Raw genomic sequence first — 24,467 nt, forward strand, 5'->3', positions numbered from 1 at the left:
TTCCATAAAATTCTAAAAGACATAGACCTTTAAACACCTTCAGCTTAGTCCTATGAAAGTTATCAGTTTCAAGCATTTATAATTTAATTATATGGGAATATAGCCCGAGAAACAGAAATTTTGCCCAAAAAAAAAAAAAAATAAATAGGCACATTTCCCCCGCATGGTTTGAGGTCCGACATTTTAGACAACAGTTATAATAAAATCGTTTTGTCGAAAACTGAAGAGGAAGAAATTACTCTAATGTATAGAAATCAGATGTCTGCTCATTTATGTATAGCTTTTGTGCACATTTTCGATGCTATATTTGATTTAATCTGTATTCTTATTAATAGGCGCATATAGCCTGCTTCTCAATAATCAGAGTGAAAAGTATAGATTTCATCCAGCTGTTTTTACGCCTTGATTTATGCAATGATGATGCATGGATATCGAAAAAAAAAAATGAAAATATCATTATAGAAAGATCAGCTAAACAAAAAACTTGGCACTGTATGATGAAAGAGATGTAAATTGAAAAAATTAGTTTGTTTTGTTTTTGCGATTTTATATGACTTACGAAAGACACAAAGTATATCTTGTCGTCACAGTCAGAGCTGAGTCGAACAGAAATGTTACGAATACCAATCAGAAAATTTTTTCTTACATCCAATTCTGCAGTACCACATTTTGAACTTTTAAAATGTTTAAGAATGTCTTCAAAATTTTTGTTTCGTATTTTAATTTACTTTCAGTTCGCGATTTGCCACGAGCGTTTAAAACAGAAATCGCTAACTTTTAAACAACAACGGCTTTGATAAGCAATCACTAATTTTGGGCGAGTTAATTCATCCTGAAATTAACTGTTACAAATTCGATGTTGTATGTAAATATAATTATTTGATATAAACTATATTCAGTTTGTTAAAAAAACATTGTTTTGACATTGAATTTCACAGATTCGTTGCTATGACCAACGAACAGATAATTTTTTTCTTTTTAAAGTTTTCAAGGTTGTGAAATATGTTGTTTTAAAGATTTTTTTGGATTGGTGATTTTTTAATGAATCTCATTTCTAGGCTTTAGAAAATTTTCAAGCGAGCTTTCAAATCACATGGAATGTTTAAGAGAAAAAAAGTCGTATTTTTTTATTAAAAATCATAAATTGAACATAATTAACGATAATGACAGGAGATTTCAACGATATTTTATAGCAGAGATGTCAATGTGCCTGATTTTACAGGATTTACATGATTTTTGAAGGCCCATCAGGATAACCTGAAGAGCCTGAATCAAAGCAATCGAAAGATTCCTTTTAATTCAACCACGGTAAATGAAAAGTTCATATACCAGTATTTCGATAGCAACTTACTACCTTCTTCAGTGAACGTTTTCGATTGAAGAAGGTAGTAAGTTGCTATCGAAATACTGGTATATGAACTTTTCATTTACCGTGGTTGAATTAAAAGGAATCTTTCGATTGCTTTGATTCAGTCGAATCATTCAACCAAGTAGGCTCATACCACAACAGACTGAAGAGCCTCTTTTTTCCTGATTTTTGTTATTTTTACAGACAATGGAATGTTTCAGCAAGCTTACTTTTTTACAGATCCGTTCATAACTCAATAGAAGTCCAGTGCATGCTCGTTGTCACCCCAACCTTGAATTCAAAAACTTCACACTCTGTTATATTCAAATTTTTTATCAACTATACAGTAATCATCTACACAGGAGGACAAAATTTTATGTGTGTGGCATTTATGTTTAATAATGTTTTTTTTAAAGAGAAACAGAAAAGAAACAGTCTTTGCCGACTTGGGCTTTACAGACTGAATAAATGACGTGGACAACTTAAGATTAACACTTAACACCCAGTACCGAGATGGGAATCGAACCCATGCCATCAGTGTACCAGCGATTACCGTCTTACCACGCTAACCACTCGACCACCGAGACGTACAAGGAGGATTCTGACGTTTTGAACTCGAATCTTTTATCAATCACATCTAGTTTTGCTTATGAGGCGTTTATAAGTTTTAAAATTGAACATTTTTAAGTTCAATTAATTATTTTTTTTTTATTTCTTTGTAAAAGACTGGAAAACAAATTAACTTACCATTTGACAAAAATTAAAGATTCATTTTTATTCCATTTTTAACATAACGGGAAAATAAAAAAAACTTAAAAGTAAAAATTACTTGTGTTCTTTTGAAAACGTAGTTGTTGAAAAAAACATTAATTTAGGAAATGTTTTTATTCAACAATTTTGCCAAGAAAGTGTCTTAAGTGAATTTTTACCTACTTTAAAAAGTCATTTCGAGCTGGTTGAGAAAAACTGCATAGTTGCAAATTTCGGTTGCACCTAAAATTCTTCAAAATCAGTTCTCAAATTATTGAGGTTGAGTTGAATTTTGCTGCCATGAGTTATCGTACCCTTATCTGAGTTAATTTGACATTTTTGAAATATATCTTTGCGACTTTCTAAGTAGAGCACTTGTGAGTAAATAAAAATTCATCCAAACTAGGTACAACATTTAACATAGATATTACGAAACTCACGGAAATATATAAAATGTGTTCGCCCAAAAATCAGTCAATGATGAAAAATAATACTTAGGAAATGAATCGGGATGGATGATTGATTTGTGTTTCAAAGTCAGAAACTAAGACAAACGTATTTTTTAACCAAATTCTAAGGGAAGAATGGTTGGAAAATAAGATTGTCGTTGGCAAACATTCGTTTGAAGTTTATCATTTGTTTAAAGTTCATCAAACTGTTCTCGCGTATCTCTTGATACCAAATTCTTTGACATCTGTCATGTTCAATCCTCATTTCCCGAGAAAAATTTTGAATATATTTGCAAATGGAAAATATTACAGTTTGAATATATCAAGTTGAAAAAAACAAATCATAAATTTTTATAAATTGTTATATTTTGTCAGTTAATAGTGTGAAAGTTGATCAAGGAATTATGAACGGTACTGTGTGTCAGTACCACAAAATTTAACAACAGTGACAGAAAAAGGCTCTATGCTCGATCATTTTTTGTTAGCTTGATTTTTATTTTCTAGCTTCCTGAGTATGGGAAAAAAATATTGGCAACCGTGCTTTTTAATTTAACAATATATTCAAATTTGATATGTTATCTTAGTTTGGCTTTTTTCTTTATTAATGTAACATTTTCTTAAATTAAGATTTATTTTCATCGAAAAGATTGAATTTCGAAACGACATAGAGGCACCACGTGTCATTTTTTCAGGGAAATCTTTTTTCTTATCTCTGATTTACTAAAATCCGAAACTAAATACTGACGCCTTTTTCAATAATGTAACGAATTTTTCTTATTTTTTAATATACATAGGTTAATTTAGTATTTGTGAAATACAAAAAAAACACATAAAAATGTTCTAATTGGATCAGAAAAACATCATCAAAGGTCCCAATGATACGGTTCCTTTTTTTTCTAGTGAATCGAAACAAACTATCAAAAACACTTGTTGCAGTTTCACAGTTCCTCCCCGATAATAATAGGAACGTTTTGACCAGCTCTGATGGCCTATCATCATCGCGTGCTTACCGACCAATTCCGTCGAATTAACCTAACCAACAGGCCCAGGCCCCCGAAACAAAGTGTAACATTTTGCACAAATTCCAAACGGGGATTGCACAGAACTAAAGCTGAATGAGCCAATAATGAATGATCTATGGGTCACGATTCCGAGGAACACTTACCATCGATTTTCAGGGTCCCTCCCTGGACGATCGAGAAGCGGGCCCCGAGAGCCGTTACATCGGTGGCATTTCGGCGCCAATAGATCTTTGGGCTGGCAGGTCCGGAACCTCGGCAAGGCATCATGGCTACACTCCCCCGGGGCAGGGTTTGATTCGAGGGAACCACCTGTAACAGGGGCGGTGGGCCACTGTCGAACGAACTGGTGACCTGGAATTCGATGGTAGAAAAAAGGGAAATGTAAATCACGAAACCACCCAGAAAGATTTTATTTTTTTAATTTTAGGACACCAACCTGTAGATAAGCTCGGCTCGTAGTTGATCCGGCAACGCTCAAAGCTGAGCAGACAAAATAGCCATCGTCGTCTTTTTGGGCACCTCTAACCTGCAGAGAGCCTTGGCTGGAGATGTGGATGTTGCCATAGGTGTTGTTGGGGAACATCAGAGTTTGGGAACCTTCCTTGGTCCAGAATACCGATGGCGGTGGATTTCCGGACGCGGTGCACTTGAAGGTGACAACTCCATTCAGGTTTACCCGTTGGTCCAGGGGTTTGATGATGAATGATGGAGCAGCTGGAAAAGTAAAAAAAAAATAAAAAATTGTTTGAAGATTTTGTAAGAAAAAATGACCTGAATGTTAAATTCACTGTTCATTTAAATAAATTTTCATAACTATTCTCAAAAAAAAAAAAATTATGATAAGTTTGTTAACAAAATACAATTAAATTAGTGTCTAATCTTTCGTGTTCTCTAAAATTAAAGAGTTTTAGTAGAAAAATTTTCCATTCTAAGTTGATATGCAAAATAAGGTTTTTTTCAAAATTGGTCATTTGAATATTAAAGGCTAACTGACCCGAAGTGTTTGCACATTGCAAATAAAAAAATGTATTAAATTACTAATAATTCTTGTGTAAAGAACGAAAAGGTGTAACCATTTCATGTTGTTGCAAATTTGCAACAATTATTATCTCCACAAAAAAATCATGAAATAACAAAAATGACAAAAATGACAGCAGACGAACCAGCCCGAGGCTGAAAGTCTCTATAATAAAGAAGAAAAAAACAAAAATGACAAAAATGACAAAAATGACAAAAATGACAAAAATGACAAAAATGACAAAAATGACAAAAATGACAAAAATGACAAAAATGACAAAAATGACAAAAATGACAAAAATGACAAAAATGACAAAAATGACAAAAATGACAAAAATGACAAAAATGACAAAAATGACAAAAATGACAAAAATGACAAAAATGACAAAAATGACAAAAATGACAAAAATGACAAAAATGACAAAAATGACAAAAATGACAAAAATGACAAAAATGACAAAAATGATTATGTAAATTTTGTTCATTTTTTTCAGTTTTATTTGTTTGTCAAGTTTATCAATTTTTTTAGTTTTGTCAGTTCAGTTGATTTTTTAAATTTTGATACATTTTGTCAATTTCGTCTATTTTTTGTCAAATTTAGTCAATTCAGTCAAACAGGTAATTTTAGATAATCTTTAGTTTTTGTCAAATTTGTCAATTTTTTCTTCTATATTCAATTTTATTAAAAAAATTTAATTTTTTTTCAATTTTATCGGTTTGTCATTGATGTTCAATTTGTCAGTTTGCTCAATTATTTTATTTAGTTTTATCTTGTTGTTTTATCTTATTTGTCAATTTTGTAAACTTTTCGTTTCTTTGTCATTTTTGCTTATTTTCAATTTGTGTTGTTTTTTTTTCTCAAATCTGTAAATTTGTAAAAATCTTGCAATAAACAAAGTGATAAAATTGAAAAACTGTAGCGATTTTATTTCCACCCAATTATGTTTTCAACCTACTGCTTTTCATCAGTAGGACAATCGTTTAAATATTTGATACACATGGTTTGGCATGTGAAGAAAATGTGATTATTTTCAAGTACAAAGATGTACCAAGCGATTTCGTAACATCAGTAATGGTTTGGCATCTTTTTTTTAAACTATATTCTGAATTTTCTTTTTTAGCTTACCATATTCTGTAGCTCCAAAAAGAGTTCTTTGAGATTCTTCTTATTTAAATTTTTTTTATAGAAACAGATCATATAGGACATTCTAGGATCCAGTATTTTTTTAAACACCAATTAGTTGCATAAAAAGCTATTTATATGAAAATTATGATTTTTTCCAAATACTTTAAACCTATATACGATTTTTTACATTTTAAAATAATTTTGAATTTACTGCGTTAGAGATTCTGAAATCATAATTTGATGGTTCAGAATTAAGAAAGCATTCATTTGTTTATGATTTTGTACAAGGCTTTGCGAACAGGAGATTTTTTTCAAGTAAAGTTTTAAACGTTGTAAAGGAAAATTACTAAATTTTTCTCGCCTCCATCGGATATTAATTTTTATTTACCCTAGACTTAAACTCTCAATTTGACATTAAAAAACACTACCTCGTCGTTAGAATGGATTTGTGTAACGAACCAAATTTATTGTTTGAAACCAATCATTACAATATCAAAATTGATTCATGGAATACTAATTTAATACATTTACAAATTGGAAGCCATGATGGTCATCAGAATTAGCAAAATAAAATTTGAAACATTGTATCCTGAACTTTATTACAAAAAATTTTACAAAACATCGTGCTGATATTCCTCAAGAATTCAATGTCAGTCACTTTTTTTGGTGTTTCTTAACCAAATTATGTGAAATGAATTTTTTTTTTCTATACTTTGTTTAGTAATGTCAGAAATACTTTCCAAAATTTTCAAAACTGTAGGATTGAACTTTTTCAGTTTATGCATCATCATCTTTAAAATATTACTTCTTAATTGAACTAAATAAAAAATAAACAAATTCAGAATCAGACATTTCTTTACCGTTGTAATTTCATCGTTTATTAAAGATTGATTTCACCTTAAACTGATACATTTTAAAGCTAATAAACTCCATATCACTAAACGCATGGTGATAGACAAAATTTGACAAACAAAACGAATTCAGCGCGCTTAAATCTACCAAATCAATTATTCAATCATAGGTACCTAAATGCTGATCCTTTGAGTTATCAATTAAAATCCTTTAATAAGTTTTAAAATGCTTAAACGAGTTTATTGAAATAAAAAATCTAAAATGTCAAAAAACTTATCATTTTGTTCTTCATATTTTGTTTGAAGTTTCAAATACATTTACCGAATGTAAAGTCAAACTATTTGAACTTTATAAAAAAATTTTATAAGTTTGTTTTTATTTTTTTTAAACTAAATTTTTGTTTTCCAAAAACTTTATTTTTTGAAGGCCTTTGAAACTTAATTTGTAATAAATAAAATTAAAGATTCCACCTTTTCAGGACCCAATATGCTGATTGAAACCGACAACATATTCAGAGCTTGAAATTTTAAACTTTAAAACCTTCGATTGAAAATTTATAAACTTACAAATTAAAAATTTTATTTCTTTAATTTTCATTACATTCAATCAGTTTTTCAATCTATCACGATTTGGAATTTATTTTTAGGAAAGTTCAAAAATAATTTGAAGTAGCATCTTAAAAGTTGAACTTAAATGCCCAATGTTAACTTAATTTGCATTAGCCTTTTGCTATCAATATTTACAATAAAACTTGGAATTTATTATTTTCATAGTTATTTAATCAATTTCCTATTGATCATTTCCCAATCTGTAATTAATCAGTTTAATTGAACATTTTTTGTTATTAATATACAAAGTTATTATTTTGTACTCCAGAACTTTTTTTTTACTTTTATTTTAATAACGGGAAGAATTGAAATATAGAAAAGTGGATAACCTTTGACTTTGATTACTGGTATTCTTGAAATAAAGTTAGATATTTTCTCCTTTTTCCAAATAAAATTAAATTATCAACAATTGAAAAAATTCTCCTGAGTTTAAAATGTTTTTTTTCCTAATCGAGAATTCACATTTCAAATTGTGATTAATTTTCTTTAAAAATTTGAGGTAGTGCAACGAAATTTTTTAATCAATCCTTCCACTGAAAATTAAGAAATAAATTTTAAAATAAAATGAATAGTAAATAACAATCATCATCATTTTTCTAAATAACAATCATCATCATTTTTTAATTCGGCAAAACAAAACTTTATGAGTGAAATGCCTTAATAAAACTATTTGTAAATAAAAAAAATCATTTTTCTAACAATTTTTATCATAGTTAATTTGAACATTTATTTGAAAATTCAGATTTTCTGAAATCTGGTGTTATATTTTAGGTATTCTATTTCTGAGCATTAGTTCTTGCGCCTGAAGCTTTATTCGAAATTTTGATTTTCATTCTTTTTGTCTAATGTTTCGGAAATGTTGATTTCAAATTTGAAAACTTTACTGCTGAGATTTAATTTTCAAGCCAATTTCTAGTTCAGAATAAGGAACATCATTTTGATAAATGAACGACTTAATGAAAATAGCAACATCCATTCTGATTTGTTTTGAAAATTTTGATTTATTTAATCAGTAAAATTATTAATATTTAAGTTTTTGTGTTAATCATAAGTAAGAAAATGGTTTGACAATCCACTGTTCAGTGTATTAAATCGGATTTTAGCATTTAAAAACAATCAATTCAAGTAACATCATTGGTATCACCTATCTTAAGATCGCCAGATTGCCCGGTTTTATCCGGATTTGCCCGAATATTTGAAAGGAAATTTGGAAACAGTCCGACCTGGCCCGGTTGCCCGGATTCAAATTCTCGGAATAACTCGCTTTATTTAACAAATCAATCAAAAACAAAACTATGAACGCTTCAAAACAAAATTTTTTGAGCAAGTTCTATATAAATAATCATTAATGGTTTTTTGCAAGCCTAAAATACGATTCAAAATCTGTCATTGAGTTTTGATACAAAACAATTTTTTTTCAATTTTTCAATACCGATTTTCGTTATGTAATTTCTGAGTTTTGAAAAAAATTGCCAAGATATTTCCCGAATTTATGGTGGTCACTTTTGAAATCAAATGCTCGGATTTTGCCAGGTTTTTATAGAAAATTGCCCGGTTTGTCCGGCCCGGATACGTGCTGTAAAAATTCTGGCAACCTTAGTCCATCTGAGTATTGCATGACTTCTAAGCTAGCAATACCTTGTTAGGTACAAACAGACAGTTTTTAGTTGAATTGATTATTATTCATTGCCAGAAAATATAGCCCTGTTCAATACCTGATAACATATTCGCCTTGAAAGATAAGAAGTTACGGGTTTCAACAATCCCGTTCAGCGGAAAATTTTCTTCAATGAATTAATAAACTGGCACAAAACCCATAACCTCTTTACAACAGTGTTCGGCATCGCTAACTGAAAAGTTAGCGCCGCTAATTAGATCGCTAACTCGGTAAAAGTTAGCGATCGCTAATTGAAACCGCTAAATGTTGCGTAAAAGTTATCGATCTACAATAAAGCGCTAATCGCTAATCGGTAGTAGAAAGTTTTGAAAAAGATAAGAAAAACACAAATTTTGCAGCCATCTTTGATTATAATATTGACTAGAAAAGTTTGTTTAAGGATATCAATAGGGGCAGGTTTCAAACTTAATTTATAATATTTCTGTCCATATCAGTTGCGTCAGTTCACTTTTAGTTTTAGTTAGCGTATTTGGTGGAAAATAAAAGGTAAACTTTTGGATCAAATTTTACAAAATATTCACCCGTTCATCATTTTTTTACATCAGTTAATGCAAAGATTCTCTTTAGGGAGATGTTTTGTTTTGTCCGAAATAGTTTTTCATCTTTTTTGACATTAATACTCAAAAAATTGATTGATTTATTAACTTAATTTGTTCTGTAAGTTTAATTTTTCAAAACTTTTTCATCTCTTTTATATTCAAAGGAAGGCTTATGCTTCGGACATAAATTCAAGTGAAGACAATTAAAAAAGACGCTTATTCCTATGATTCCAGTCAAAATCGAGTTCGAATAGCTTCTGAAATCAATCTTTTACGAAAATTTAAATACCTGATCTGATTCAAAATTTTAAATCTGAATGTTGCCGAATTTATGATCTATAAGTCTATGTCCAAATTAACACTTCAAAGAGGTAGCGTACTTCAGTTAGCGGAACTAAACATTAGCGAAACTTTCTTATCCGCTAGCTGAAAAAAAATTTAGCGAGAAACTAAATTCGCTAACCGAAAGTTAGCGGACTTATTAGCGATTAGCGGATTAGCGTTTTTGTGCCGGACACTGCTTTACAATAACGGTAAACGTTTTAAAATTCTTCAAATAATCTCATGTCATCATAAATGTTATAATTTGCCAAGTTCTATCAAAGTCGTTTGGAAATTGTTTGAGTTCTGTCATATTTTTTCAAAGAAAGTATTAAAAATTCACCTCTTTTTTAAAACGAAAGGGCTGTTAAATATAATTGTTCGTCCAAATAGATATATCAAAACCCATCCACCACCACAATAAATCATTTCATTTTGTAATAAAGCATGCGTCATATATTATGTCATTTTTATATGGGAGCCTCCCCTCTATAAAATTGCAGGATTCTGAAACTATTATCACTGGTCCTGAAAACGATCATATAGCAAGTTTTACGTTGATCGGTCTAGTGGTTTCTGAGTCCTTAAGAAACAGGCAGCCAAACAATCATTTCAACTGAAAAATAAACTCAGGTTCCAAGACTCCAGGCTAAAATTTTTTATTCAGATGAGCTTCGATCGGTCCTCAGAGCTGGCCTGGACTAACGTTTATTTTAAAACATTTTCTGAAGTCAGGACAAAATAGTTGAAATAACAATCCAAAGTGAGATACGTAGAAAAACATTTATTCGAATGGGTGTCAAAAGAACTATCTTATATTTTAACAACAACATGAGGAAAATGTTCGCTCCATATGGGTTTTTAACGAATATCATTAGAGACACAAAGCTTTTTTTTTGTTACTCTGAACTTTTGATTATTTTTAGTCACACCAGAAAAAATAATTTCGTTATTTTAACATTTCAATTTTTTTTTTCATTTCTGTATGATTTTTGAGACAAACATCTTGCTTTTTTTACTGATCTGCGATGTAACTCTGAATTAAGATATTGTACCCAGTTTTGCTTAACAGATTTTCACTTTAAAGCCATCAAATCACTATCATACTCCGATATTGTTGAAGGCAGCCTTCGCAAAGCTACCGGTTCAATCACAGCTCCTTTTAAAAAGTAATTTCCTCTGCATTCAATTGTCCCTCGATCATCGGAGAAAAAGTAGGAAATCTCAACAGGAACATTTTCCACACATGACGCGCTACTCTCCAAAGCAACCAGGAGCCAATCCTTTTTCGCTCCAGCTTCAGAAATCCAGCTGGCTGAACCTCCATTAACCCCCTACATACACAAGCAGAAGCAAAAGGAAAAATATGGCATTACATTCAAGTAAATATATATTTAATAACCGTCATAAGGAAGAATCGTGTCCCTCGCCAAAGCTGGGGATGGTTGGCGACCATTGTGTATCTTTCCCCCAACTTCTATGTCCCCAAAGGTTTACCCTTCCTTCCTTTCGAAAAAACGGTGGTAACCGTTACAAAACCTAAGCCAGCATCCCCATCAGCATCATCATGATCATCATCATCAACACAATGCTCCTTTACTCTCAATCGGTAAACGAGTAAGGAACTAGAAAAGTACAGAAACCGCCCTGCTTTCCCCAGTTCCAGCTCTAGCCCAAGCTCAAGCCCAAAAGTTTCGGTAGCACAGTAACAGAATCCCATTAGACATATGTCACACGCCCCGTGGAAAGTTGAAATGGCGGAACAACTTTCCTCGGGAAAAGTCTTTTTCCTCTACATACACATGGTGGTGCCACTCACAATTTCTTCGGAGCAAACCCAGAAACCGTGCATTGCTTTGAGTTGTGAGTCGCCGGGATGATTTTGGTCCTCGTAAGACGGTACCTTTCGGATTTTGGAGATTCATTTCCAACCTCTTTCCCCCGCCGCAAAATTCTGATACCTTCTTCGCCTGCCACTGACAAAGGTTTCTCTTGGAAGGCAATCCGGCTAAGAGGTGGTTGCCTGCTGCATCGGTTTTGTTCCAACGTGGATCCGTTTTCCTCATTGGTTGTTCTCCGATGCGATGGTTTTGTCATGAATTACAAGTAAGTAATAAATTCTCTCTGCCTGCTCCAGCCAGCTGGCTTAAGTTTTCTGCAGTTGTTTCTCCCCCCTTTGCCTCAACGAAGTGGTGGCAGCTGCCGTTGGACTTGTGTTTTCTGAAAGTTATCCGTTAGGGATGTCTTCCTGATCAGGAGCGCATATCAAAATTGTTACACAAACCACAAGCGGTCATAAAATTTAAAGAGTCTCTCTGCCTATTAACGACATTATCATCACCTCTCAATTTGATGTAAAATGTTTCGGCAGTTATTTTAGCATTGTATCCAGTAGCTCTTTCCAATATTTTGGTTTTTTCAAAGTAAAAAATGTGCCCAGTTTCTAGAAAGTGCTGTGCTAAACATGTACTTATTTGTTCTAAGGATACATTTGTCTTGTGTGCCTTAAACGTTTTCTAAAAACTGGCTCGTTTCTCCCACATATGATTTACAACATCCTCCACATTTTATTTTGTATACAACATTTATGTTTTCGTTCTCCGGAATCTTTTCCTTGGTTTTCGTGAAATTCATTAGACAATGTCAAAAATATGATTTTCACGTATGTCTCGGTGGTCGAGTGGTTAGCGTGGTAAGACGATAATTGCTGGTTCACTGATGGCATGGGCACTGGTGAAGCATTTTACATCAAATTGAGAGGTGACGATAATGTCGTTAATAGGCAGAGAGACTTGATAAATTTTAAGACCGTTTACGACCACATAATCGCAAAATTGACACAGACACTGACAAACAATTGTAAACGCAAAACAAAACAAATTGTCCAAAATCAAAATAGTTTAGACGATGGCCAGTCAATTGTTAGTTACAATTAAAAATTTGGATTTTAAGTTTATTGTTTAAAAGTAAAATATAATTTTAGTGTCCACTGAGCTCTAATCGTATGGACAACTGGAAAATCTGTTTTATTATTATTAAAACTCACCGAAAAACGTCGATAATTTCAAAGAACAAACTTTTATTGAAAGTTTGAAGGTCTCATTCCAATGCACCAAACATGGTTTTGTGGTAGCGTGCGCGCTTCTCTACCTAAAAGTTCGAGGTTCGAATCTCCTGGCTGGTACCTGAACTTTTCAAGAATTGTACAAGTTGGAAACAATGCATTAAAGTTTAAGTACAAGTCAGGATGTAATAAAACATTGAACACAAGTAATGCGTGTAAGACTAAACTACGAGTACTAAATCATAGCTCATTTTGATAGGGAAAATTGAATATCAAAATATCTCATCTTGATATAATTTTGTTTTTCTCTTCTGATCGGGTTATCATAATTAGGATCTTAAAAAATTTTTACCCACACTCAACACTTCCTATTAATTTAAACACATGTCCAACTGTCATGAACATAAATTTTATATTAGGTCAGCATTAATTGCTCAAAACGTCCATTTTACTCGAATATGGAGAAAAGACATTTTCACTGAAAACATTCCGTCTCTTCTGGGTTTATTTCATTTCACTGAAAATGAATGAAATATATTGTTTTCTGTTTTCCATTGAACAATCCAATCCGAAGCCTGTTAGCAATTTCTACATAACTTCACTCCTAGTGCACTAGTGGTATTGTTAAATCAATAGTAGGTAAAAATTATTTTGGTATTAAGCTGACCGGAAACAGTCAATTTGACAGTTTCGTGAGTATAATATAATTCAAAAAATGATGTTTTCTAACTAAAAATAAACTCGGATAGTTGAGGCTGGCTCCTCTGAATGAACTGACTTCATTTCATTTTTGGAGGTACCACAAGGCAGTACTTTGGGCCCATCAATGTTTACGCTTGATATGTACACGATTCTTGTTGGATGTGGCATTTTTCTGTATGCGGATGATCTGAAAATATTTCTGTTTATGCACAGTGGCAAGCTGATTAAATTTCTTTAAAAAAATTGATGTTTTCGATAAAATATGATGTAACTAGCAATGAAGTTTATTAAACAGTTACTGGCGTCTAACACAAAGTGTTTGGTTGTTTAAAAAAAATGAGAGCCTTGTTCCTGTCAGAACTTCAAGAATTTTCAATTCAGGTATTGCAAACTTGTTAAATGGTATTATTCAAGACAATGGCATATTTAATTTTGACTGATAAAATTTTATGGAAACTAATCTTAATTTACTCTCATTTTAACTAAGAGAAAATACACACAAGAATTAATTATCAGCCTATATAAATTTTTAAAACTATTCCAAATTTTGCATTGTGGTGGAATTAAGTGTTAATATTATGGTTTACTGGAAGTTTATTCGGTTATGAAAAAATGTGCTTTGAATTCTGAAGAATCATAAATTCTTCTGATAAATAAAAACAAAATTTTAATAAAAAAAAAATAAAAACGTTTCAGAACTTAAAACAACATATTTAAAATATTTTTAACAGTTTGAATACTTTTCATTCGAATGACTTATATTCAAAGAGAAAGTTTGTAGAACCTCTTGGCTGAATGAAACTATTCAAAATTTGAAATCGTTCTAATGCACTTCATAAACAATTAATTTGAATTGATTAATAATTTAAATTAAAATAAGATAAGTGCAAGCTTTTTTTTCTTAAAACTGATTGTTTTAAACGCGTAAACATTTGTTTAATATATTTCAAACCATTTGGTTTTTATAAATTTTTTTTAATTCAATTTTTAGTTTGAATATTGATTTGTAATGTACATTTTGTGCTCATCATGAAGATTTGCCAAAAAAAAATTCATCTCATAAAACCAACTGTGTGCAAAATTGTATTTAAATTCCGCTTATAAATTCTATACCTGTATTTTGTAACTAAGCCCTTTTCCAGTGTTCGGCACAAAAGCGCTAATCCGCTATTCGCTAGTTAGTCCGCTAACTTTTCGTTAGCGGTTTAATTTGCCCGTTGAATTTTTTTTGATCTAGCGAATTAAAAAGTTCCGCTATTTTTTAGTTCCGTTAATCCAAGACCGCTAACTCCCATATATTTTTATCAATCTCTAGAATTATAAGTGACAGAATAGACTTTTTGTCTATAATCAAGTCAAGGTGACATTGGACATCGTTCTGATTGCTTAATTGGATTAATTAGAGGAATGCGTATTCGAGTGATAGAAAAGATGTGTTTTGTGTATTTTTTCTCTCTTTTAGCACTTTTTTTCGCATCATTTACAGAAGAAGATAACAGTAAAAAGTGTTCAACAATATAAAACTATATTAAACAAACTTTATCAGCATTTGTTTTCAAATGGTTGAGATATTTACTTTACAGTTTTTTTTAGAGATTTTACAGATCAGTTTATTACAAATAATATAAAATCACCATTGTAGCCTTCGTTTTAAGTTCAAATAAAAATTGTTTAAATGTTTACGTTTGACAATGCTCCTGCAAGTTTGAAAAGGGGAGAACAGTTTAAAGATTTTCAATGATGATAGTTTAAAATAATGCAAAAACAACAAAATAGAATGAATTGCACAAAAGATTTGTTAAAGTATGAGAGAATAACGCAGGTTTGTGTTGGGATTGAGTTAAACATTGTTTATTTCCTTCGTCAAGTCCTTATACAATAACTTAATCCTATAGCGATTATCATCTTGTCGCTTAAAACTAACTGATTCCCAAACTCAGAATCAGTTCTTAATTTCTATTGGGTTCTGAGATATCCTCTCAGAATTAACTGCCAACACTGCTAGGTTACTCTGAACCACATGTTGTGTTGGCTAAGTTTATCGTGTATGATGACAACATTTGTATTGTTGTCATCATCATCGATGCTCATTGGTTGTCAAAACGCTATTGTTCTCAGTATGCGAATTGACCGACCAAAAGAGAAAAAGAAGCCAAAACAAACCAATGTGGTTTTCGTTTTTCCCCATGGAGGAACGAAGTCGTTCCGAAATGGAATCTTCCGAGTGTCCAGGAGGACGAATTTTTGTGAGAGGATCCGAAAAGAACCGTGAGTATCAACAAGATTGTTTACAACGAAATTGCATACTATCTACTTTGCACAAAACTGATAAATCGAGTAAATTTTTAACCAAAATTTAAATAAAAAAAGAGATATAGCTCCCATCTTCAACATTTTGTTCTATTGCTCTTGTAATTATTCGAAAATTCATTTTTTTAAATAGTAGAACACAGAGATTTGTTGAAATACCCATCTTTGACAGTTTTTGTTTTGCTCATATAATTGTTTGAGAATTCGATCAATTTATCTAATTTTAAATAAAAAACTTAACTTTATTCATTCCCCCTTTGGGGTTGGAAAATCGGAGGAGTAAATGGCGTGACAAAAGAAGAATTTGATATTTGTTCCGGCCCTTATGTTGGTCAACAGTTAGCGATTAGCGATTAGCGCTTTAAGCTTAAGCGATAACTTTTTCGGAACATTTAGCGAATTTAATTAACGATCGCTAACTTTGAATGTGTTAGCGATCTAATTAGCGGCGCTAGTTTTTCAGTTAGCGATGCCGAACACTGCCCTTTTCTGATTACAAATTTTGTGTCAATTCGTTATTATTCTGAAATAAAAGAGATGTTATTGAGTCCTGCGTAGTTGACCAATGTCTTAATTTTTAAATGTGAAATTTTCAAAAAGAAAATTTGAATTGTTAAATCAAATGATTGAAGTATTTAAACATATCTTTCGAAGCGTTGTCTAATCCGTTATCATTTATCGTTTCATCGTAAAGGTACTCAAAAAATCGCAAATAATGGGCATTTAATAAAGGCAAATAAATGCAAAGTGAAAATCCAATTCAGAGTAGATTACAAGAGCCTAAATGCTGTGAAAAAAAAACTTACAAATTAGATGAGAATTCAGACCAAAAATTCAGAAAAATCATACTATGGAGCAAAGATAGATACAAAAGAAGAGTTTCTATTCAAACAGAATTCCTATTGGGATTTTCTAATAAAGCTCTTAAACCACAATGCAAGAACTCATCTGCAGTTATTTTATGCCAAATTTTAAAAAGAAATCAGTATCAAAATAAAGATTCATAGTTAAGATTAAAAATTTGGATACACAGTTTATTATCTAAATTTAGGCGCCTAGGATCAGAGAAATACAAGTGTCAAATGCTTATTTCGAGCAATGCGGTAAATACTCAATTTTTCTAAAAAAAAAGTTTTAAATAAAAAAAGAATTTTAATAACGGGTGGCAAGAATTTCTTCGAGGCCGCAAAACTCAAAAATAAACGAGCTCAGGGAAAAATGAGAGTGTGTAGTGTGTATGTATTAGCTTTTCTTCTCCTCATTTCGCCAGTATTTTTTGTTTTGTTTATGTTTGTCCAAATTGGCTAAAAATGCCGTCGAAACAAAAAGCGTTTTGCTAGCAGGTTGTACAGTTTAAAGAACTGCTTAAAAATTTCTGCAAAAAGTATACAGTATAACATTTTGAAATTGAAAATTTGGCGACTTCCACTGTTTACCATATCCTAAAATCCCTTTCAACTACTTTTTTTTTTTTTCCTGTTGGGGAGAGAGTCCACTGCGACCATTAAGTTGATCTATTGTGGTTTACCCCGCGTTATTATTTTTACTTTGCTATGCTACTTGACACACCTGCACTATTGGTTGAAGTTGCAGTTGTTTACTGGTAGCACTACGAGCAGACACATATCTAGGTAGGATCTCCAAGTGCAATCTAAGTTCCCTTGAAAAGCTCCATCCACATGCATGTGCTGCATCATTGAGGCGTACAATTCCAAGGTATACCCGGCTAGCATTTCACTAATGCTAAAACCGCCAACCTTCATCATACTATGTTTGCCAGGTTATGTCACGATCGGGATTCGATCTCATGAACGTTGGTTTAGAAGACAAGTATGCTATCCTCTAGGCCACGATCTGCTGGCTCTTACAACTACTTGCAAGCAAAGTAGTGACAGACCAGCAAAAATTATGGTCGCAAAAGGACTCCGTTCTCTTTCTCGTGCTTTCATCAAAAAGGATTCACATTCAATGATTTCATCAGAACATTGATAAGAAATTGAAAAAAGTTGGGATTAAGTTAGGGAAAAAGACAAGTGCCCTTGAACACACCGCGGATCAGATTTCGACTCCTAAATCCCAATGCCACTGCCTGGAAGATAAAAAAATATTCCGGAAAATGTTTTGTTTTGGACGACGAAAGGGTTACCTCCACTTTTGAAGACTATAAGATTTTAATCGCCGTATATCTATGATTCCAAATTTTAAATGCTATATTCGGCGGGATGAAGTTCTAGAGAGAAATTTGTTTGATGTAAAGCTTCCATGAATTCTAACGCTTTTGCTCTACACACTAGCTAGCTGTGCATGACAAAATAAGAAACAGAGGCTGGCTATACAAGAGAATTCTGTTTCCCAGTTGCTCATTAGGGTGTCCCAAAATTGCATAATGTATGTGAATCTGGGGGCTAACCCTTCAAATAATAGATAAGGATGTTTAGAGGTTCCGCAAAAGCGATCTTTGAAAAAAGTCCACTTCATAAAAATGATTTTAAATAAATTGTTAGTCCAAATTTTTACAAAATTTTTGTATTATTTTTTTAAATTTTGTTTGGATTAAATTCTAATATTCTAAAAAAATTCAAATGAACCAAATTCGTATCAAAATTTAAAATAAGCAAGCTATTTTCAAGAAAATTTTTTTTTTGTATTTAACTGATCAAAATGTGTACCTTGCGTTCAAAGTTTTTGATTCCAATGCCATCAAAAGATGCGTATTAGACTGCCTCAAATTCGTATGGGAAATTCAAAACCTGTGAAATGTTATGTGCTGCAGGCTGAAATTGATCTTAGTCCTAGTACAAGATCTAATGCCAAATTTGGGCCAGATCGGATCACGGGAAGGAGTCGCTCAACGAGCCTGAAGTTTGTATGGGATTTTGAGACATTTTTTCGGGAGAAACATGAAAAACCAGTTTTTCATCACTTTGCTGAAAAAATCATGTTGTTTGTTTCATTACGTGAAGTGCTATTTATGGTTTAACCCTTTATAAAAATCACTATTTAGGATATTTTTTATTTAATTTATCAAATTCGTTTAAATAAATACCTACTTGAAAATTAAAACACTTGTGAAAAAGGGCTTGGACGGTTAAAAAAATCATCAGAAGGCCATATGCCAAATTTGAGCTGAATTTGACAGCAGGAAGGGGTTGCACTGAATTCCAGTGTGAGAGGGATTCTAAGACAATGTGTTCTGAATAAGCATAAAAAACTGGTTTTTCATGAATTTTTTTGTTCTTTATCAATAGATTGCTTAATAATGTTAATTTTAATAAAGTTATAATTCAGACTAACATGTCACCTGAAGACTGCAGCTCGATTGGACTTAAAACATAAAAGTTATGGCGGTTCAAAGATTATTCTATGTGTTTCCAGTTAGTTTTACAGCTGAGAATGTTAGCTGATCTAGCTGATAGCTATCATTTGAAGGCTGGCTTTCGGCTGGAGTTGATATAGCCTGGAATTACCAGACAAACTTGTGGCTTTTGCTGTTGGTTCTTCTTGGTTCCAAGCTCGCATTTTGAATCCCTAAGAACGGTGGTAGGGCTTTGGGGTAGGGGGAAGTGTTCCTAAATGCGCATGTTAGGTAATATGCGCATACAGCCGATTGACGATATGGCTAGAGATTCATCATATCTAATCAGCGCAGTTTGAGGGTAGAACGCTTTTAACACATGGCATGAAAAAATTTAATTGTTATATAAAGTCGAAAAAATTTAAAAATTCAAACAAGGTTTTTGTCAGTTTTGATATAATATATTGAATTTTAAATATCGTGCGTACAGATTCTGTGAACAAAAATTTTAATGGTTTTTCTTTCTTATTCATCTGGAAATCGGAAATTCAACAAATTGAAGCTTTTGGCAAAGTTGTAGATGATAAGATATTGGAATACGAGACAGGTTCTGAATGCCTATATCAAGGCAGGTTAAATGCCTATATCAAGAAAAATAGATTATTCTTATAAATTTTTTACTTCCTATCATTTAAACATTAAATCTACGCTCAAATCACGATCTTACAGCGAAAAAAGAAGAACTTCATACTGATCCGATAAAAATACAATATGAATAAAATATTACCATGAAATATGGCCATATGGTATACTTAACTATGTTTCATGCAAAAGAACTAGTGATGTAAAAAATTTCACCAAAATTTCAACCTTGACGTATGCCTAACATCCGTTTCTACCATTTTCAATTAAATAATTTCAAAATATTGCGAGTGTAAATGAAATATAGCTTAAAACATAAATATGCGCATTTAGCCCGCCGGTTTCGGAAATCGGCTATTTTGACTTCTTTTATTATAAAATTATTTTCACAAAAACTGTAAGAGATTTTAACAGAAAAAATGCTCTTACGTATAGAAAACAGATGTCCGCTCATGTGCGTATAGTTTTCAGGCTCCTATCTATCGGAATATGGGAGAAAATGAGTGTTTTCCTTAATATGCGCATATTACCTGCCTCTCCCCTATTCAGTTCACTCCTAAGTGTAGGAAAAAACTTTATGAGAAAACAAAAGTGGCCTAAAGTTTAGGAAAAAGTTTGATTAGATAGCGTTGATAAATATTGGAAACTATTACTAAGGGGAATGGGCCAGGGCCGTAGGAAGAACCGACTCATGGGGGGGGTTTTGGAGACCAATTTTTTTTATTATTATATTTTTGCTTAATCAATGCATGAATAATAATAAAAAAAAAAAGTTTTATACTATGAGATTATTCAATTGTAAGTCCTTTAAATAAAGAGATCTCGTATAAAGCAGAAACTTTTGAAAATACATCCTTAAATCTTTGAAATCACAAGCTAAGGTATTCATTTAAGGAACCTTTTAGTAAAAAATGAAATCTTTGAATTGGATAAAATAACACTTGTGAACCGAGTTTCTCATTTGATTTTAGCATAGAAAAGGTTTATTTTTCAAGATACTATCGTGGTTCAAATCTGATTCTTGTAAACTCATTCCAAGTTTTAGTTATTGGTTTGAAATTTGGCTTTTGAAAAAACTGCAACTGCAATGTTAAACAATGCACAAAAATATGGAATTCCTTGCAATTCGTTTTCAGTAAGATAACAGAAAATATTTTTCATCGAAAATTAATTTCACAATTAAAATCCTGTGGAAGATTTAAAGAAAAAAAATCACATTTTTGTAAACAAAAATGACAAAACAAACTCGAATTTAATATTAAATTTTTAATTTTTAACTAAATTATGTTTTCAAAATGACTTCATGAAGAATTTGACATTTTGAAATAAGACTAACAATCAAAATTATAAGTACCTATTCGATCTCTTACAAGATAAATTCCTCAACGAAAAACTCATTTTTATAATTTTACTTTGAATTTAAAACTCATTAACGAACTGAATATGAACGTACATTTTGAATACTATTTCTAAATTTTCATTCTGCACCTGAACTCAGAATTTGAATTTTAGAGTTGTTTTCGAATTTCAATGCGATTTCTGAAATAAAATAACTATTCCTAAATTTTGATTCTAAATCAGCGTTTCCATTACAATCCAAGAATTGGAATTGTTTTTAGACTCTTAACCATGAACATATAATTTTAATCCTGATGTTTTGGATTCCAAAAAAAAATTATTATTTTCAATAAAACTTCCATACAACTTGCAAATTTAAAATAAAATGTGAATAAAATAATAAAAAAAAATTAATCTGTTTCAAGAATTCAATTCTGGATCGCCAGTTTGAAGATCTATAAAGTTTGGATATTGCAAAAGAGATAATTTGTAACTTTTTTAAAATTGGGACTTTGAAGAATTGAGTTGAGAACTTTGCTTAAAAATCAAACAAAACTTAAGTTGGTTTCTTATTTTATTTGATTTTAGAAATTTGAAAAAATCATCATTTAAATATTGAAAACGCATATGAGTTTCGAAAATCATGAATGAAATGTAAAACCAAATTTGATCAATTACAAAACAGCTTTTGATTTCAATTTTTAATGATGATTCGAACCACAAATTAAATACCATAAACTGGATACAGAATCCGAAACATAAAAACTGAAATGCAATTAACATTTTAATAATAGGGAACTAGAACCTCTGGAATGAGTATAATCTTATTCAATATTTAATTTTCAGAAACAAATTTCTATCAGCAAGCAAGAAAATTTTGAAAAATTCAAGCAGAATTCTGAACCGGGGATTAGTTTTCGAGGTTTTGGCATTGTCTTTGAGATAAGATTGTTATTTATGAAAAACCTTAATCAATAATCAAAATTTGATTAAGAATTTAAAATTTTGAGTGTAAAGTAGAATACCACGCTTGCTTTTCTGGACTCTCATGGGGGGGGTTTAACCCCCAAAACCCCCCCCGTTCCTACGGCCATGGAATGGGCTTACATTGAGGTTGCCAGTTTGCCCGGTTTTATCCGGGTTCGCCCGGATATTTAATACAAAATTTGAAAAAAGTCCGGTCCGTCCCGGTTGCCTGGGTTACATTGAAAAAAAAACCCGGATTTTGCCCGAATTTATTAACTTTTTTGCCAAAACGAACGAAGAAAATGCAAATTGTGTTGTAAAATTTTTCAATTATGCGTCCAAAATAAAAATTCTTTGAGTAATTTTTATAAAAATAATTATGAAAAGTTTTTTGAAAGCCTCAAATTCGATTTAGAAACTACCGATGGAAACAATTTTTTTTCTCAAGTTTTATTTCTTGGTTTATGTTAAGTAATTCCTGGGTTTTCATCAAATTTTCCCGAATGTTGCCCAGATATTTAGTCGAAATTTCAGAATCAAATTCCTGGATTTTGCAGGTTATTAGATTAAATAGCCTGGATTTACACGGTCCGTCTACGTGCTGGAAAAATTCTGACAATGTTAGGTTACATAAATCATCAGTTTCCTGATATTCTTATTAATGTACCATTATCTGAGGCCTTCATCACTAGGCACAGTATTTAGCTTATTTAACGGACGTAGTAACTAAATGAAATGCGCATTTCATACGTTTTTCAATCAATTTAATCGTTAAAAATGTTAGGTACATATATAGCAGCCCATTGACTAAACAAGGAATTATTCCAAATGTATCTTTTTTGGAGCCTAAAATTCAAGTGATCCCATGTTCTTGACATCCCTATCCAGGAAATCCCTACCGAAACTAGCGCGCAAAACTTTCGACGAACTTTTCGAAGCACATTTGCTACGTGTCAATGAGCAATTTTGTAGTTGGTTTTCTCTCTCCCCTTTTGACAAGACGGTGTGGGGAGTATTTTTTGTACGATTTATGTGGTTCGAAGCGCTTCTCTGCAGTCATGTATCGTGTAATATGTATACTTTACTGCTCCAAGTAAGTTCCTTCATTCTTCTGACTAGTGATGTGTCACAATTTTTTTTGGATGCAAATATTGTTCTCATGTTCAATAACGAAAATTATTTTGTTGAAGAGTTTTAAGTATTTCTAATATTTACCGTTTCAGTACGATTTTAAGTATTTTTTGTTAAAAATAGTTGGGAGGGATATAATCAATCTTCGGTTAAGCTCCGAGGCTTTAGTTCAGAACATTTCAATTCCAGCAGCCATCTCTCATTCGGATAGCTCACTTCTTCATACAGTGAAAAACTTTTAGAAACTTTCATCCACTTTAGCAAGTGAAGTCACATAAAAACTTTAACGCGATGAAGTTCCACACTTTTTATCGGCAAACATACACGGAACTGCTGGAGAACTGTTGGCAAATCGCTTATCATCCCCCTACTCTCCTCTTGGCAATCACCTGTCGAGGAAAAGTTGCCCGGATGGCTTCGGAAAATCTACCCCGGCTGAACGGAAGATGGAAATCGTTACCACTCCCCCTAGTCTGTGTTACGTGAACGGAATTTTCGAAAGAACACGCGCGAACCTACGTCTCGATAACGGGGACAGAACATCGAGGCAATGATTTTCCCTTGGAAGTACGATTGCATATGATATCGCATCATTTGGCACATTAAAGTTTTCCCGGGTTGCCCTCCGCGTGGAAAAGGTGTAACAGATGGATGCTTGCCTTGGGATGATGACTTCGTTCTGCTCCGGAAAAATCGCTGGGTCCAGCTCCCATTCGATCAACGCGAAGTGGAACGAGGCTGGGGGTTGTAAAAAATTTATGCGTCCTCCCCCGAACCGGATGCATGTCCAGGCCACGGATTGCATCCGTATAAAGTTCAAAACCGAAGGGGTTGTGGATTTTTTTGCTGCTTCCGACCAACGAACAGCAATTTAGATATTGATTCTATAAACATATAATTTTATGATGCACTCAATTTGGGATATTGTTTTTTTTTTGTTCGTCGATTTTTCGAGCTTTGATTGTTATTTTATTACGGAAGATTTGCTGACTGTGGGGAAACATTTTATGATTGAAGCTACTTTACTGGGATTACGTGATATGATGATAATTGAATTGGGTTCATGTTAGCATAAGTTTTGCAGTTTATAGGGCCAAGAAATCATAGACAGTAAATTGAGGGGTATTTTCATTGTTTGTATAGATATTTTTCTTTAACAAGCCGGCAAAGTTTTTAAATATGCAATTCATCTTTAAGGTGTAAATAAAATTTGAATAGCATTTTTCAACCCTATATTGCCCTTTAAACCTCGTTTCCATATGCTGGAATATGTTTGTTTTACATCACGCGTTTGTTAATTCCAAAATTT

General features: G+C 32.1%; 1 protein-coding gene across 6 annotated transcripts in view; it reads right to left on the reverse strand.

The window, feature by feature from the left end:
* LOC129749673 (protein sax-3-like) overlaps positions 1-24,467 on the reverse strand; it is an 839,575-nt gene that overhangs the window by 71,696 nt on the left and 743,412 nt on the right. For all 6 annotated transcript variants that reach the window (XM_055744711.1, XM_055744709.1, XM_055744710.1 and 3 more), the window contains 2 exons: positions 4,006-4,283; positions 3,713-3,920 (listed from right to left, as the gene is read on the reverse strand). In XM_055744711.1, the coding sequence (XP_055600686.1) occupies positions 3,713-3,920; positions 4,006-4,283 (486 nt within the window). The remainder of the gene's footprint in view (positions 1-3,712; positions 3,921-4,005; positions 4,284-24,467) is intronic.

This window comes from Uranotaenia lowii, chromosome 2 (genome assembly GCF_029784155.1).
Source record: "Uranotaenia lowii strain MFRU-FL chromosome 2, ASM2978415v1, whole genome shotgun sequence".
Taxonomy (NCBI): domain Eukaryota; kingdom Metazoa; phylum Arthropoda; class Insecta; order Diptera; family Culicidae; genus Uranotaenia; species Uranotaenia lowii.